Raw genomic sequence first — 17244 nt, forward strand, 5'->3', positions numbered from 1 at the left:
TAGAATTATGATTTTTGTCAGAAGTATGGTCACTTTAATCCTTTAAAAAATTAAACAGGTGAAGTTCTCCTCACCTACAGACCCTTTTGCATGTTGATTGGTATGTGTTACTTGTTTAAACATGTTTGCCCTTAGAGAAAGATTCAGCATTAAAATAGTTTTAAAATTCCAATTTGAAATCAGTTTACTTGAGGATTAAGAGTAAATAAGTGAGATATTTTAAAACATGTTTTTAAAAGCACTATAGCTGACATCTAGAGTTCATTCCTACAGACACTAAAAAGTAAGGAATTGGGTTGTCCTTGGGAAAAAATTCTATTTAAAATAACTTATCCCGGTATGAAGGAGCTTGTTTTCTAACATTTACACATTTTTCAACACATGCCTCTCAAAATATCAGCAAGAAAAAAATTTTTTAAGGCCCTTTTAGGGTGTTCCTTACACTGAATTATCTTTAAACAGGGCATACGAAAAATTTTTTTAAGTCTCCGAAAACACAAAGCTGGCGATTGCCCCCTTAGATCACAAAGCGGTGACTCAGAGGCCGTGGTTCGGCGACTAATAGAAATCGTTGGCACACGCTGGCCACCTAAGGGAATAATAGAGCTATTTGCTGGAGTCGTTACGCAAAAGGACACAGACGTATGGCTTTGGTTCATGGTCACGTGGCCACTTGTGCAAAGTTAGAGGGTTAGTCTACACACGGGAGCCACAGAAACTCCGAAATCAGAAGCAAGAATCAAAACACCTCAGCCTCCTCCTAAAGCCACCCAAGCTCTCCCAGGCCCAAGGTTTCCTTCATTTCCACTTGACTCTAGAAATTCCCTTTGAAAAGCATCTCCTCTGTTGGGGATGTGCATGCCCTTGGCCTTCGGGAAGAGCTCTTTCCAGACAGCTGTGCTTCGTCTGAGAGAGCGCTGAACCTGCTTTTCCGTTAGGTGTGGTGTTTGCCAGGCTGGGAGGGATCAGGGGACATGAGACGGGTCACCGATGTAAACGGTACCATCATTCAATTCTTCAGCTTTTTATGCAGAATCAAAGGCAGTACAAATAGAGACGGACAGGAACAGAGAGTTGACATCAGGGATCCTGTGCCCTAAATAGAGGATTCAGAAAATTTTCATTTCATTTAGGATAAAGCATTCAGAAAAGGTTCAGAAAATTATTAACATGGCATCAAGGGTGATGTCAAAGCTCCTGATTTTATTCATTTAAATGTTTTTACGTTTACTTTCTGAATTACTCTTCCTGAGGAATTAATAAATGTATGAAAGGAGAACCAGGAAAACAATAAAAGGGTAAGAACAGAGAAAAAACATACTTGAACATTCAATCTTGGTATTCTCATCAATGAGTCAAGTATTCTTTTAGGATCACAACTCATTTTCCCCATCTTTTTCTTGTATAACAGGGAAACATCTTTTGCTGCCGTTTTGGGCTGATCCAAAGCTATGTTTAAAACAAAATAATGCCAGAATCATCAAAAGAAAGGGCACTCGGTGTAGGGTTCTTTGTTCTTCAATCTGGCCAAGTTTCATCCCAAGGTACTGGCATCATTTAGCTGTTCCATTTTCTGGGTTTAGCCTTTTCCAACTTCCTGAGTTTCTCTTTGTCGTTTTTTAAAAAATGATTTTTGTAAAGAAAGCATCCGCTGAGGATAAGGTGCTCCTCGTGGGGAGGACCCCTGGACCTCCTCTGGGCAGGCACAGAGCTAACTTCCTCTCACCGTTGCCGTGAGTTTCCTAAGATTGAAGGGGCAGCCCACAAGAGTTATGAGACACAACAGACAAAACTGCTTTGTCAGTTCCCAACTCTCAGGAGAGGAACACAATGAAATCTTGTTAAAAGTGGGACTTATTGCAAATTGAATGTATGTGAAGGACTTCTCAAATTAAAAGTAGCTACCGGCATGAAATTATATGTCACTAAACAGTATGACAATTAATTGTATAAGGATTTTGAGAAACTATCCTCAAAACGTTATGATCACCATGGCTTTTCTACTAATATTAAGAAACTCAAGACTGCTTATAAATATATATTGAAGACATCAGTGTCCAGAGTTCTGTTGAAAGGAGAAATAAAATGTAAGCATTACCGAGAGATTTGTTTTCCCCAAATCTTTTTTTTTTTTAATTAATTAATTTATTTATTTTTGGCTGTGTTGGGCCTTCGTTTCTGTGCGAGGGCTTTCTCTAGTTGCAGCAAGCGGGGACCACTCTTCATCGCGGTGCGCGGGCCTCTCACTATCGCGGCCTCTCTTGTTGCGGAGCACAGGCTCCAGACGCGCAGGCTTGGTAATTGTGGCTCACGGGCTTAGTTGCTCCGCGGCATGTGGGATCTTCCCAGGCTAGGGCTCGAACCTGTGTCCCCTGCATTGGCAGGCAGATTCTCAACCACTGCTCCAACAGGGAAGTCCCTTCCCCAAATCTTAAGAAGTGATTAAATATTTACTTGGAAGTTGTTTTTGTTGACAAATAATTTTGTTTGTTTAACCATTAGGTTAAAATAGGATTTTTGAGTGAAAAATAAAATCAAAGGGAACTAAATCTCCTCACATACCTGTAATTTGCTTGTATGAGTGAAAGCAAAATTGAGTTTATCAATTTGGTGTCCGGCTCCTTGAATCTCTCCCTTCCACAAGTCAGCAGTTCCAGGGGTCTCTCTTCAGCCCAAAAGAAGGCACCAGATCTGTGCCTTGGAGCGATGCAGAAGGAAGATCTCCTGATCGCCCCTGGTGTAACTAACTAAGCACCAGGAGGAAAAGGGGGTCAAGTCCATGTCACTAGGGAATTACTGTGCACACCTGTATGTAGGTCTGTAAATATGTGACGATAGTAAATGAAAGCTTTCCAAATTCAACTAAGTAGTGAAAATTTATTTTATCGTCATTTTTCTTCTTCATCGCCTATCTGCTTATCTCCGTTGTTGGTGCTGGCATATCCTTCCCCCAAGTTTTGCTTCTTTGCCTTCTGTATTTTATAAGTTTCTTTCCCTCTTGCCTCTTCTTGTATTAACTCCTCTCCCCAGAGAACTGGGGAAGAAAGTCTTTAAAAATTTTTTTCACGGCTTTATTATGAAATAGATAGCAAGCAGGAACACTTTTTTTCCTTTCTACATAAATATTATACATAACATATCCATAATTATAGGTTAAAAGAACTTTTCTTAGTTTCAGGAAAAATAAGAGTGGCAAAACTTGCCTTTAATATTTTATCTTGATTGAGTAGATTGTCAAAGCCAGGAGGAACCCATGATAGGAATGTCAGAAAATGTCTTGTCTTGTTCCCATCCATAAACAATGGGATGGAGATAAAGGTCCTAAGAAGTGAGGAGAAGGACAGCTTTTTAGAAAATCAAAGCTCTATTTTGGGAAAAGAAATGATTCTTTAAGTTTCACAAAATCAGTTGCACGCTTGTCAATGGAATTTGGGACTTTGGTAGTAAAGATGGTCAAGTGTCCTTTTCCAATGGAAAAAAAAACCCACGTCCCCAACAGGAAGTGGAGTTTTCAAGATACAGGCCATGTGAGTTAGGTCATTGTCCTGAATCGTACGTACTGGTGGCCTCTTCTGTAACGTGGAGAGCTTGAAGGGGTGGCCGTCCCCCTGCCCCGCTGCACGCCCCCTGGGTCTTAGCACAAGCAGTGAGGTAGAACCTCTTTCCCCTTGAATGAACCATCACCGGAACATGGTACCCACTGAATCCGAGGTTCGATTTTACAAAAATTAAGTCTTCCCTTTGGCAATTTATTAACGTCCATGAGAATAATCCATACAAAGAATATTTAGAGATTCCTGCTCCCATGTGTAAGGTTTTTGAGAACAAAGGCTTATTTTTAAGCTGAGATCTACCAGAGAGCGAGCTTTCTCATGATTGTTGCCCCCCAAAGAAAAGCACGTATGCTCTAGGTGTCTGATGTTCTCATTCCCAAAGAGCTGCAAGACATGACTAGACCCTGAACTTAGTAGCAGCTACGGTCCTTCAGGTGTGAACAGGAGAGAGGAGGTGAAATGGATGGATTGTACGCTGGGGCCCGATCCACCCCACACCTACAACCTGGCCCGCAAGTTAAAATGAACGCTGAGCTTCGTGGATGAGTTGCCAGTTCTTACAGGGCTTGTGTGGGATGTTATGTGCTCCACCAGCAAGAGGACAATAGCCCCACAAAATGCAGGCGTGAGGCTGGCGCTCCAGGCCCCATCAAGCAGAGGCGCATGAATATTTATGCCTGCCTTCCGATGACTTTAACGGGGAGGTGGCTGCATGGGGCGGTGGCAGTCCCCTCAGGTCCTCGGGTAGCTGAATTGTGAAAGAGCGCGAGTCTTGGAGCCGTTATGAAGAAGGTTACGTTTAAGCAGTTTTCTGACATTTCTATATGCCTGCTGGCACTCTGCACACCGTGTTTCTGTAAAGAAACTCGTGGAGTTCAACCTTCACCTGTGTTTGGGGGCAGGAGAGGGTGGGGACGCCCAGAGTGGCGGGGGGAGCTATCAGAGCACCTGCACGCAGGGTGACTGCAGACCCGTGTTGAGGCGTTGCTCACCCACGGGAGGAGCTCCCTCGGAAATACTTGATGGTTTGCACCATTTTAACCCTCAGGCTACTGGTTTCTCCTAATCCAGTGACTCGTTTAGCACACAGAAGGGAGTTTGCGTGAACTGAGCCACTTTATATGCAGCAGAGACCCTCACGGAGGAGGACTTCACAACGCGGTGGTCACCGTCCTGTGTAAACCAAGCCACGTTAACCCCAGGCAGTGTCTCATCTGTCATAAGTCTGTGTGGTTTTAGAAGAAGGGAAATCTACAGGAGGAAAAAAAAAAAATCTCCTCTGTTTTCCTGTGGTTTTCTCTTATCATGTAGTTGGAAAATATTCGTTAACAATGGACCGTTTTATTTAGACTAAAGCAACGGCTGCTCAAAAAAGCAGCGGCCACTTTTGGTGGCTAATTTGAAAAACAGTTCAGCGATCGGTGTGGTGTTTATTATGAAATGATGACAAAAGGGTGCTGGTGGTTTTAATAGTTTTAGCTTACGAGAGCTGTCATTAATTTTGTCTGTAGTGTTGCAGGTGAAAAAATGCACAGTGGATAAATAGTCTATATTGGTTTAACTGAACATAATATATAGTGTGTTCTGGAGTTGTTTGTCTCAATAGACTATAGTAATCAAAAGTAATGAACCTATTATGTGCAGGACCTTGGAGAGCGTCGAATGGCAGTAAAAGTGTGGCACATAAAAGGTTTATTAAAGGAAATTAAAGTCCATCATTGCCACACCTGCTCCCCTATTATAAGTCTATAGCAGGTCAGTGCTTTCCATCACAACTCAGCCTCGGAAAGCAGAGATGCGTCTCCCATTCTCATTGCAGTCACACCGCATCCCTGCCGGCGTCGGGATTTAAGGATGAGCCACAGAGAGCGCCTTTCGCCTGCTTCTGATTTTCAACAAGCAGCACAACTTCTTTCTGCTTAAGAATTCCTTCTGATAAAGTGCAAAAGTGAATTAAACTACGAGATGCTTAGAGGATCCTAGTGGGATGGTTGGGTGTAGTCAGGTCAGACTCTATCTCCATGTGGACAGAAAGAACAAGCTTTTTATGTCTTGGCATCCCTTTGATAATTAGCTCGATTATATTTAAAATCATTAGTAATGATGTTTTCGGGAATTTGATAGTGACAGACACAACACTCAAATTTTACTTTCCTTATGGATTTGGACGATTATAACCCACATTTATTCTGGAATTATGGGAGTAAATGTATGCCATTGTTGATCGTAAACATTTCCAGTGGTATTTTACAATGAGGGCATTTCAGTGTTTTGTGTTCATGTTGGATTTTTACAGTGGGAATTATTTTTCCTAACTTAGAAAGAGGCATGTAGCAAAAAGTTTCTAGAAATGCAAAGGAATCTGGTTTAGTAAATTAATCTGAAACCTTTTGGTTTGGCATTTGAGGTTTTGTCTCTTTCACCATCACTGTTAATCAGACCATCCCTCTTTCTATCTTTGTAATGCCGGAAGTGTTTGAATCAGTAGCAAACACTTGTGGGCAAGGACATCTGCCCTCTTGTCCCTTCCGTCTGGTTCCGGCATCTATAGAAGTGTTCCCAGAACTCATGGGGTGTGAGACAGTCACAGCTCTATCTCTTCAGAGTCAGATGCTGTTCAAGAGCATGAAAGGCTACTCTGCTTTTCATAATGACCTTCAGAACTTCTAGTGACATGTGTTCGTATTTTGGTCAATGTCAAAGCAGTGACCTCAGGACTTTGTGCTCACGTTACAGATGGATGCAGAGGCTGAAGATAAAACGCTGCGTACCCGTGCGAAAGGAACCAAGGGTGAGTTAGCAAGCAGATTCCACGACACCGTGCTCAGCACACCATGAAATGTGGGCGTTCCGTGCTCAGTCCCTGACGTGTAGTCAGAAGAATTACAACTTCCTCAGGGCTTCCATTTTTAAATCAAGCCAGGACATTGGATCATGGCATTGAGAGGCTAGTAAATACTATGAACCAGGAGTAAAGGACTCAGAATAGTCCAAATGATGTAGGATGCTAATTTTTACAAAATGCAATCATGAGTAGATTTAAACATCGTGCAAAATAGCATAAGGGTCAGCAAGGGAAGAACACTTCATGGAGACCTCAAATTATTGACGTGACCTTTAATGTCCAAGGGAAAAGACCGAATTGTTCATTTATTGCCAAAGCAGGTTTTGATTTTTATGTTATCCGGTTTAGTGGCTTCCAGTCTAAACTTAGTTCAAGTAAAATGACGATGTTTGTTTGTTTTTGGACTGTCCCTGCTGGGAATTTCCAGCAGCTCTGCGAAGTAACGTCTGAAAGGTTTAACTTGTCAGTTATCCCTCTCTTTTTGTAACCAACAGATGGTAATGTAATATTGAAATATAAACAGGCCCTTGATGATCTAAACATCTGGAAAACAGGATTGACTGGCAATAATACCCCTTAAGGAAAATAACTTTTATTATAATTAACTATATTTGTGTGACCCTTCATTCTAAATGGAAGGTTCAGCCTGGCCTCTGGAAGGAAGCTGGGCAGCTGTTCCCCACCTGACCCTCCTCGCGTTGGTCTTGCTGAGGAAAGGTCGGGTCGGACAGTTATCAGGCAGTCATTTGTAAGCGTTTTGAGATTTACAGTTGAAAATGTCTAATCAAATTCAACGCTTTCATTAGCTTTGTTTATGTGTGTAGTCAAGGTAAATAATTCCTGTTTCAGTAAAGTCCAGAATCCCCCATTTTTTTTCAATTCCAGGATGATTTTTTTTTTTCAGTTAAAATACAACCCTGGTTATCATTAACCATGATAACCAAAATGCAGAATCTGGCTGTACAAGATACAGGACTTTTCTCTACCCAAACTGAAGTTTTACAGTGTTCTATTTTCCAGGTTTAGTTTAAGTTACTTTAAAAGTAATTACATCGTATATCCTAATATTTGGAATGCAGTTTTGGAAATATCACATTTTTACGCAGCAAGCTTCTCCATGGAATACAGGTTTTTAAAAAAAGAACAGTTTTATCATTATTTAGCACAGGCTCATGTCTGCCATAAACATCAGCATTCTAGGAACTGTATTTGGATTATTCGAATCTCTTATTCTGACTTCTGAAAGCACACAACTCTATCATACTTCTAAAATGTGAGTATTTTAATTTGCCATTCTTTTTGGACTTTGGATCCTTTTGGCACATACATATACACCCTTAAACAGAGCCAAAATGTTCTTTGAGAACTGAAACAACTGTTTCTCATGCAGCATGAGTCATCTTTAAAACCACCTGTTGTCTCTCTCAATATGCTGCTTATCCTGGTGTAGGCAGGTATTTATAAACATGAACTTCTTTAGTTCCCATCATCTCAGAAAAATCAAAGCTCTTTTTTTCTATAAATATCTTATTTTTAATAGGATGTTGAAATTAATGTGACTAAAACTTCTCTTTCTACAGGGAAGAAATTGAAGGAACAGAATCTTAGGATATTTATTAATAAAACTTTGCCAGTTTTATTTAAATGCTTGTTTAATGTCAATAAAAATGTAAACAGGATTCTTTTGAAATTTTTCCTAGAGACAGTAAAATTGATTTAAAAAATAGTTCAAGTCCTTCGTACTCCTATACTTTTTCAATGAATCTCTAAAGACAGGTATTTGGAAGTCCAATCCATGACTTCGAAGTCCCAGGGTCACCTGAGGCACTAATCTGGAACCATCTGTTCTGGGCCATGATCACCTGTCCTCTTGTTTCCAAAGAACCAGAACCAGGAAAGATGAATCGGCCCAGAGGGAAATTGAGTGGGGTCTGCACTAATCATACATTGGTCGTTATCTCTAGGCGGTAAAAGGTTTCTGTCATACAGTTTTCAAAATTATAAACTGATTTTCCTTTTCTTTCTTTCTTTTTGTCAATAGCACCAATGGATTCTCTAATCCAGGAGCTCAGGTAAGGGTTGCCCTACTTTACTTTTGCTAAGATTGATCAACTTTAATTATTAGAATGTTTTTACTTTTCAAGCCTCGGATCCTCATTTTACTGTGAGGAATAAGCCAACAGGCCTATTTCACTTGCCCTCTGTCTCTACACCAAAGAAACTGAGAAAGGGAGAAACTACTGATTGTCGATCCGAAACAATTCAAGCTAATATTTTGATAACAAAACACAAAAACGCTGTTCTGTAACGTGGGAAAATCTCCACTTTCTCCTTGGAGGGTGCACTGCCTCTGTGCACACACCCGTGTGTGGTTTGTTTTCCTGCTGATGGAAGTAAGGAACTGAGCTCATCCGAGAACATGAGTGAGGAATAACCCAAGTCCAGAATGCTCCATGTTTCTTTTTAATAATTAGATAATTCTGTTTTAGATTCCACATATAAGTGATATCATATGATATTTGTCTTTCTCTGCCAGGCTTACTTCACTCAGTGTGATCATCTCTAGGTCCATCCATGTGGCTGCAAATGGCATTATTTCATCCTTTTGTATGGCCAAGTAATATTCCATTGTATCTACGTACCACATCTTCTTTATCCATTCCTCTGTCGATCGACATTTAGGTTGCTTCTATGTCTTGACTGATACAAACAAACTTACTTACAAAACAGAAATAGAACCACAGACATAGAAGACTTATGGTTACCAAAAGGGAAGGGGGAGGAGGGATAAATTAGGAGTTTGGGATGAACAAATACACACTACTATGTATAAAATAGATCATCAACAAGGACCTACTGTTTAGCACAGGGAACTGCACTCAATATTTTGTAATAACTCGATAATGGAAAAGAATATGAAAAGTATGTATATGGTGTGTGTATATATATATATTCAGATATATATCTGAATTATTGTGCTGTATACCTGAAACTAACACAACATTGTGAATCAACTATACTTCAATTTGTGAAAAAATTTAGATAATTCTATCAGATAATCACGTGAATTTTTGACAGTAGACATTTGAAGATAATGTGATGATGGGGTTCGGGGTGGATCTGAGCACTTCCGCCTTAGATACTGTGCTACGCGCCTCGGGCAATGCTCTGGAAATTCCACCTGACTAGGTTTTGCAGAATAAACTCCAAGTGGGTTTTCTTTCACAGAGTCTTTGCAAGGTATAGTTGTTGGTTTTTTCTAAGCGCATATTTAAAGAAACGCATGCTGCCAGTACATTTTCTGTCCTGATGCTACTTTGTAGTGAAATGTTTCAGGAGCAAGAGGAGGCCCTTGTCTCCTCTCTAGGTTTGCAAGCCCAGAAAGCCCCAAACTCAGGGTCTAATCCACCTTTCTGAAAACAGCGATGGTCTATGTGTTCCTCTGGGAAATGTGTGAAAACTGGAGCATGTGTAACAGCGTCTGGATGTGTAACAGTGTCTGGCACACCTTGACATTTACAATGTATGCATTTATGATTCACATGGTTGTTTTCCAGGCCACTGTGCTCTGTGATTTCCTTTGGAGGGCTAGCTTAGTACCTTCATTCTGCAAGTTTCGGTTCATCAACTTAGTGGAACTGGATCTATCAGAATTGGGTGCAAGCTTTCATGCTGGTGCTCTTCTCTGTGGAAATGTGTTTGTAGGAAATCCATGGCCCTGCATCTGTTGTCGATTTTATCGTTGAAAATATTACATTTTAAACTACTTTTCTGAGAGCAGAACATAGATATACCCACACATCGGGACAGGATTAAATGGCCAGAGTGCCTGGCTGCTTTACGTTCTTGCTTTTTACACCTGCTCTCATTAACAATTCCTATTTGTTTGGAGACTTGATGTCCTTGTAGAATGATGGAGAGAAGTTGAAAATGGTCAAGACTCCAGAAGCCTGCCATGTGTGCCCTCCCAGGGTGGGTTCCTCGGGCATCCCACAGCTGAAGAACTGTGTTTCCAGTTGGAGTCTTTTTAGGGAATCAAACTATTCAGAGGAGGGAAAAGTCCTTTAGAGTAAGGTGTCTTGAAGAATAACTTGAAAAGAAAAAGAGAAATTTGAAGGAATGAATACGTTGTATGCTTAGGATTAAGGAGAAATATAAAATTCATAGAGAAAAAGAAGACATTAGCAGAGAGAAGCAACTTTGAGAGGAAAAATGTTTAATATGACCCTCCTGGAGAAATAGAAATTACTGTTTAAGCACTTTATTAGCATCAATAATTACAATAAAACTAATATTTATTGAGACCCAGGCAGTCCTGAGGGTCCTGGAGCAATCTGTCTCATCAATCCTCCAAGAACCTTAGAAGGTAGAAATGATGATACTTCCAATTTTCAGATGAAGAAAGTGAAAATAAACAGTTTACATAAATAGCCTAAGATTAAACAACTAGTAAGGAATCCAGACTTCTGACTCAGGCCAGCTTCTCACTCACCAGGCTGAGCTTTCTGTCATGCGCAGTTAACACTAATTGTCTAGAATATAGATCAAAAACACGGTCCATTGTTGATGTCCTCAGAACCTGGATTCTTAAAATTCTGCAGTTTAACCCTTATGGTTTATTTTTCAAAGCCTAGTTTTCTGAAATTCAAAAAAAAAAAAAAAGCATTTTAATTAAAAATAACATTTCCTAGTCTCCTAGTTCTCTAAAAAAACTTTTTGTCAGATATTCAATTTTACCTAATTTGTCATTAGACCAATTCAGGAAGCTGGTGATAAATGCTGGGAAAATTCATAAACAAAATGAATTCACCTATTTTTCTTTACTAACAGTGAGTTTATAAAAATTACTGATTATTGTTAATTTGATAATTACTTATTTTCAACAGCCGGATCATGCTTAGGCTAAATAGGTCTCAAGTTGTTTCTTAAATGGTTTAAGTTGACCCAGATATGGACCCTAAATGCCATTGTACATAAATCTTGGAAAAAAATTCTGATTCATATGGAAGGTTTATTTTTAGTGTGTTTTTAATGCTGTCCAACTTTATCCATTTGCTACAACTGTTCCTCCAGTTGATTCTGCAGCTTTGTTGTGGTCCAGAATCCAGCATTTTTGTGCACCTGAATTCTGAGTATCTCAGGAAATGTGGCATATTTTCCTCAGTGTAGAAGTTATGGGTCTTTTGTGGAGAACATTGGCAACTTTATTTAGTTCTTCTTTTTAGAATGCATTGGACATGTTATTGCTTCCAGAGCTACTACCTATAAAAATACTAATACAAATGAAGCTGATTTAAATATACGGCATATTGTTCCTGACACTAATAAAAATTGATACTGGCATTCTCATCTTCTTATGATACTCTGTCTTCACCATTAAAAAAGCAATTTATAACCCCAGACCCACCGTTAATCACGTGCCTTATTAGCATTTCCAGCCTTTTCTCCAGCACAATTCAGGTTACAGGTGGTGCTGCGAAGGCTCTCGTGAGCCCGTCTAAATCATGACCATTGGATTTTCTCTGCTCTTTTCTTTTATTACTATTATCTTTAATCTGATCTGCCTGCAATTGCATCTACTAATACTGGTAATTGTGTCCTGCGTTGGCAAAGTGTTTTATGCCAGTCCTGGCCCCTCTCCTCTAATTAGGAAACTACATTCCAGCCTCTGAAATGGCTTTCCTATGTGACTCCTTAGAGGCACAAGTGAATTCAAGGCTCTTAATTATATTAGAGGCACTTCCCACTGTCCTTTCGTGGTCTTCTTGCTGCCTCCCAGTTGGCTTAAGTTTTGTAATAAAATTTTAATTTAGTCGTCGCTTTTTATTTTATTGTACATAATTTGTTCCTTCATTCAAAACCTTATCATTTGGTATTTTCTTGTAAGTTTTAAAATATTAAACATTTTATGAGTTCTATAATCAGCTATAGATTTAATAACAATATTTAATTGACGTGAGAATATTTTGCGACTTACAGATTTAGACGGCTTTCTCTTCTTTCTTCTATCTTATTTCATGCACTGAAGTCTTTATATCAGTTAAATATTTAATACTTAGTAGTTTTCTTTCCAATTTTTCTTTTTTTCTTGAGACTAAAGTTTCCTTTAATGGTCATGATTTTCTTGGAACTACTTGTTGCACAGAATTTCTGGAGAGGACGTTCAACTGAAGGAAATACAATGAACAGAAACTGATTTCTAAAGTTAAGTGTCATAAATCTATCATCCAGGTTAAAGGAAATACGTTGTTTTAATCACAAGGTTGGAGAAAAGAAGGAAGAAACTCTCTTCTTTCCTTTATTGCTGTGATTTCCAAATGCACGGCTCAGTGCATGTTTGGGATATTTAATAACATATCATATCTATTATGTTCCCGTTAGCCATGTGTCTCTCTGAATGTGGCCAAACCTATAAATTAGAATCCAAGGAACTGACACCTTAAAGAAAACCCATTTTCCTAAAACCCCTTTGAGGGGAAGTGAGACTGATAACCAAAGAAGGAGATGATAAGGACTTAATTTGGAAGAGAAGTCTCCAGCAAGGGGGTGCCTGAGGCATGACTGTCCATCACCCCCCGTCCTGGTGGCCCTCATCCGCCTCCGTGTAAAGGGCAGGGGGCTGGTGTCCAGCCTGCGCCTCGGGGGCATGAGTAATCCTTCCAGAGAGTTAGTTTGTTTTCTGTACTGTACTTACTGGGGTAAGAAAGTGTCTTAAGATATCTTAGGGAGGCTTTCAACAAGAATAAAAATTTGAAAAGAGTTCATTGTTTAACAAGAAAATTCCATTAACTGTGTGCCAGCAGTACTTATGGGCCTGCATTTAGCACTGAGCCTGCCATGAGCGGCCTTCAGTAGGTGTCTCTCGAGTGAGGGGTGGAAATAGTGCGCAGGATCTGATTAGATCCCTACAACCAGCCCTTAGGGTCACTGGGACAAGTGACATTGTCCACAGTTAACTCACAGGCCGGGTTCAGGGAAGTTACATGCTTTACACACGCAAGGTCTTTGACTAATAAGAGACTGGACCAGAGGCAGAACTTAGGGCCCGTCTGTGGTCCAGGGTGCACCCCACGCCTCCCCAGACCCACTGCAGCCACTGTATTGTCCTCTGTTACTGCAGACCCTAGCATTCCTTTCTTTCCCCGATAGACTACTTTTTAGAGCAGTTTTTGGTTCACAGCAAAACTGAGCAGAACAGACAGAACTTCCCGCAGACGCCCAGCCTCCTCCACCATCAATATCCCCACTAGGTGGTATGTTCGTTACAACTGATGAACCTGCACTGACACACTGGAATCGTATCTTATCATCCGAATTTGGGGGGAAATATTTACTTAAACTTCATCAATAAATTGTTAAATCAAGGTGGAATATATCAGACCTACAAACTAACCCCAGCACATTTTCTTTCTTTTTTTTTTTTTTTAACATCTTTATTGGAGTATAATTGCTTTACAATGGTGTGTTAGTTTCTGCTGTATAACAAAGTGAATCAGCTATACGTATACATATATCCCCATATCCCCTCCCTCTTGCGTCTCCCTCCCACCCTCCCTATCCCACCCCTCTAGGCGGACACAAAGCACCGAGCTGATCTCCCCGCCAGCACATTTTCTTGATTCACGGCACTGCCGATTATAAAGAGACCATTGTCCTTTCCTTCTGGATTTTTTATTCCATGAATTAATTATGTGATTTTAAGTCTGTTAAAATACCTGGATTGGATACAAATCTCTGTTCGTTCTAGTTGTTTTTCCTTTTGAAGTGCTTCCTCCCAGGTGATGAGCTATCATGGGCCTTGCCCTTCAGAGACTGATTTCACAGAGTGTGGGGTGTGTGTCCTTTCTGCGTCCACGTGAGGTCAAGGACAGGCATTTAGAACTGGGCCGGCAGTGGGTCCTGTCCCTTCACAGCTGAGCTTAGAGACTGAACAGCTATGTGTCTTCCAGTCTGCATATATAAAATGATGATTGCATGGGGCAGGGCGCGCCCCATCTTAACTGTATATGTATAATGCCCGCATTATGATGTAAAACACCATGGGGCTTATACGTAAATATTCAGTGAAGTTTCTCAGAAAAAAATAAGAACAAGGAAATGCGCTTTCTTTTCTTTACCTTTTCTTTCCATGTTCCAACGTTATCACAAGGATATCGGTGGCCTGTGTCAGCCGACGGTTCTAGGAATCTAAGGCGCAAACATCTCCAGAAATCAGACCTTTTCTAAAACCGTGACACATGCCACCCCTGCGGGCCGCACATGAAGATTCACTTCACTGTGGTTTTCGGATTTGCAGAGCTCACCCAGAGAGATAATTTTTTTATACATTTAGCTCTTCTTTTCTTGTAACACAAATGAGGCGAAAGAATATCTCCATCTGTATTTGTTGCTTCAGCACTTCTTCTGCCCCAGTGTAGTACCAGGTACTGCAGTGGAGACAAAATTAGCACATGGATGTAATAAACCAGGGAAGTATGTGATAAAAACACTGTGGGTGACACTGCAGCGGGAGAGGTCCCCTCCCACTCGGGGATCACGTGTCACCCGGAGCCAAACCGGCTGCTCCGAGCGTCCCCTGGGCGCTTATTAGAAACGCAGGCTCCCAGGCCCACCCCAGACCGAGTGAACCTTTGTTCTAGCGAGATCTCTGAGCTGTTATCCTGCATATTAAAGTTCCAGAGGCACCCACAAGCTTAGACTTCACTCCGTACTTGGAAAAGCTCTTCTCTCCATTGTTAATTTTCATGGCATGGGTTGGCAGGGAAAGACAAGCGTCTGGGTGTCTGTGGAATTTTCTTGGTCTGTGAACTCTTGGGTTAATGTTAATGACTGTTTGCATTTCTACTTGATGGAGAATAGCAGAACACTGAACAAACAAAATGTTGACAGTAGTGTGGCAAAAAGCACAAGCCTTGGTCTTTTGCGAGTCTTTGTTTTAACCTCTTGGACATGTTTGAAATCAACCAAATCTTCCTTAAATATTTTCCACAGATCATTAGAAAGAGAATTCGTGTAAGGATGCGTTTAAACACCACTTTATATGCCTCTACAGTCATCTAGAGTGTGTTCTCAGGGGATGTCATTATTATGTTTCAAGCAAAATCCAGACTCTCCGTCGGCTTCCATAGGTCACGTGACTGCCTTGTCACCTTGATGTATCGATAACCAACGTGCTGAGGTTCCTTTCAACCCACCCAGGCACGTCACAGGTTAGGATGTGGTCGTGATCTTCTCACCCTAATGTGTTCTGGAGCATCTCTAGTGCAACGTGAAACTATTGAATTCCATCTCTTGTTTCTCCTTCATCTTCCGTGAAGGAACGATTAACTTGAATCGCCAGGCAGAGCTCTTCATTTCTGCTGTTATCTCTTAGGTAAGCTAAACCCACTTGAAGTCCCGTTTCAATTACCGTGTATGTTTGCAAACATAAGATTTCTGACAATTGTCGTGTTTTTCCTGCTTGAAGTGTGAACTGAGATAAATGTGTCCCTCAATGTTGACACATCAACTTCCTGCAACCAAAGCGTGTGTGTGCTTTAGTTTTCAGTGTTTCCTCTCCATGGGTGACTTCTCGTAACTCTAACACAAACTTGGACTTTGACGGGTGGGTGTGGTGGCGAGAACATGGGTGAACAGCAGCCCTGGATTCTGGGGGTCCGGTCAGACCAGCTGTGGGACCTCGGAGACACGTTCAGATGTCACGTCTTTGCTGCCTTCTTGACTAAGGAAACTGTTCCGTACGGCGCTTTCAGTCTTGGCCTCTGGGTTCACCTAACTGCTCCCCCCATCTCCAAACAGAGCTAAATTGACCTCTGGCTTTATTCAGACGTATCTTCTGATTCGTCTTTGCCATTGAAGCTCTCCTTTGCTACATTTTCACTTGTTTTTTTTCCCCTTGTGTGATCCTTCTCCTTGTTTATTTTATCCTCCTTGAAGGAGAAAGTCCTTTTTTCGAATCACCTCCACTTCCAAATGTTCTTCTTCCAATCTCATCACCAGACTGTTTTCTGCAGGAAATCCCAAGCCTAAAGCTACTTATTTTATTTTATTTTATATTATTATTTTACTATTTTATTTTATTTTATCTTATTTTATTTTATATAATGCTTTTTCCGTCTCAACTCTGTTACAGTCTATTCCTGGCAAAATTCTTCCCTTCATCTAATCCCCTATGGGATTTGTACTCATTCTTTAAGGCTAATGACTAATGTCATCTCTGCAATGAGCTGTCCCCATGACCTCCCAGGCTGACTAATACTTTTTTCCATTGTGTCCCCAAAGCGTTTCTTTTCTTGTCTGTTTTAAAGCACTTATGACTTTGAATTGTAGCTATTTTATTACTCATCCATCCGTCTGTCCGCCCATCCAGAAGAAAGCAGATCCCCTGCCTTCAAGTTTAGAATTTGGTTGGGGAGACATCAAAAAAAAAGAATAAACTATTTAAAAAACTTTAATTCATCATATATAATTCTTTTTGATACACTGTAAACCTTTTAAAGACAAGAAATCTATTTTATTCACCGTTGTATCCCTAGTACGGATGTTACTTGAGATATCTATTTTACATTGTCTACCAATATTTGTTTTGAGAATAATGTAGTTAGGAACTCACTGCCAAGGAATTTCTATTTAACGTGTTGATTCTCTTTATCTTTTTACAATGCCTGTAACCTCTTTCCTTCCAGTTCTTAGATTCTTCCCCTACGTCTGTCCCTTTAAAGTCTAGACTGTTTAGTCAACAAAGCTTCTACCGGCCCCTTGACTACAAACCATGCTACTCTTGCTATAATAATCATTTCTAATTTATTTTTCTACCATCAATACATGTCTTCCTCTACAACATAA

The 17244-nt window shown here is 40.4% G+C and overlaps 1 protein-coding gene across 6 annotated transcripts in view; it reads left to right on the plus strand.

The window, feature by feature from the left end:
• ST18 (ST18 C2H2C-type zinc finger transcription factor) overlaps positions 1-17244 on the plus strand; it is a 122941-nt gene that overhangs the window by 24236 nt on the left and 81461 nt on the right. For 4 of the 6 annotated variants that reach the window (XM_036830787.1, XM_036830786.1, XM_036830790.1 and 1 more), the window contains 2 exons: positions 6291-6345; positions 8438-8471. In XM_036830787.1, the coding sequence (XP_036686682.1) occupies positions 6291-6345; positions 8438-8471 (89 nt within the window). Of the gene's footprint in view, positions 1-1461; positions 1545-6290; positions 6346-8437; positions 8472-17244 lie in introns of those variants that run through there. The other 2 variants (XM_036830788.1, XM_036830789.1) reach the window with 2 other exon arrangements.

Source organism: Balaenoptera musculus, chromosome 17 (assembly GCF_009873245.2).
Source record: "Balaenoptera musculus isolate JJ_BM4_2016_0621 chromosome 17, mBalMus1.pri.v3, whole genome shotgun sequence".
Taxonomy (NCBI): Eukaryota; Metazoa; Chordata; class Mammalia; order Artiodactyla; family Balaenopteridae; genus Balaenoptera; species Balaenoptera musculus.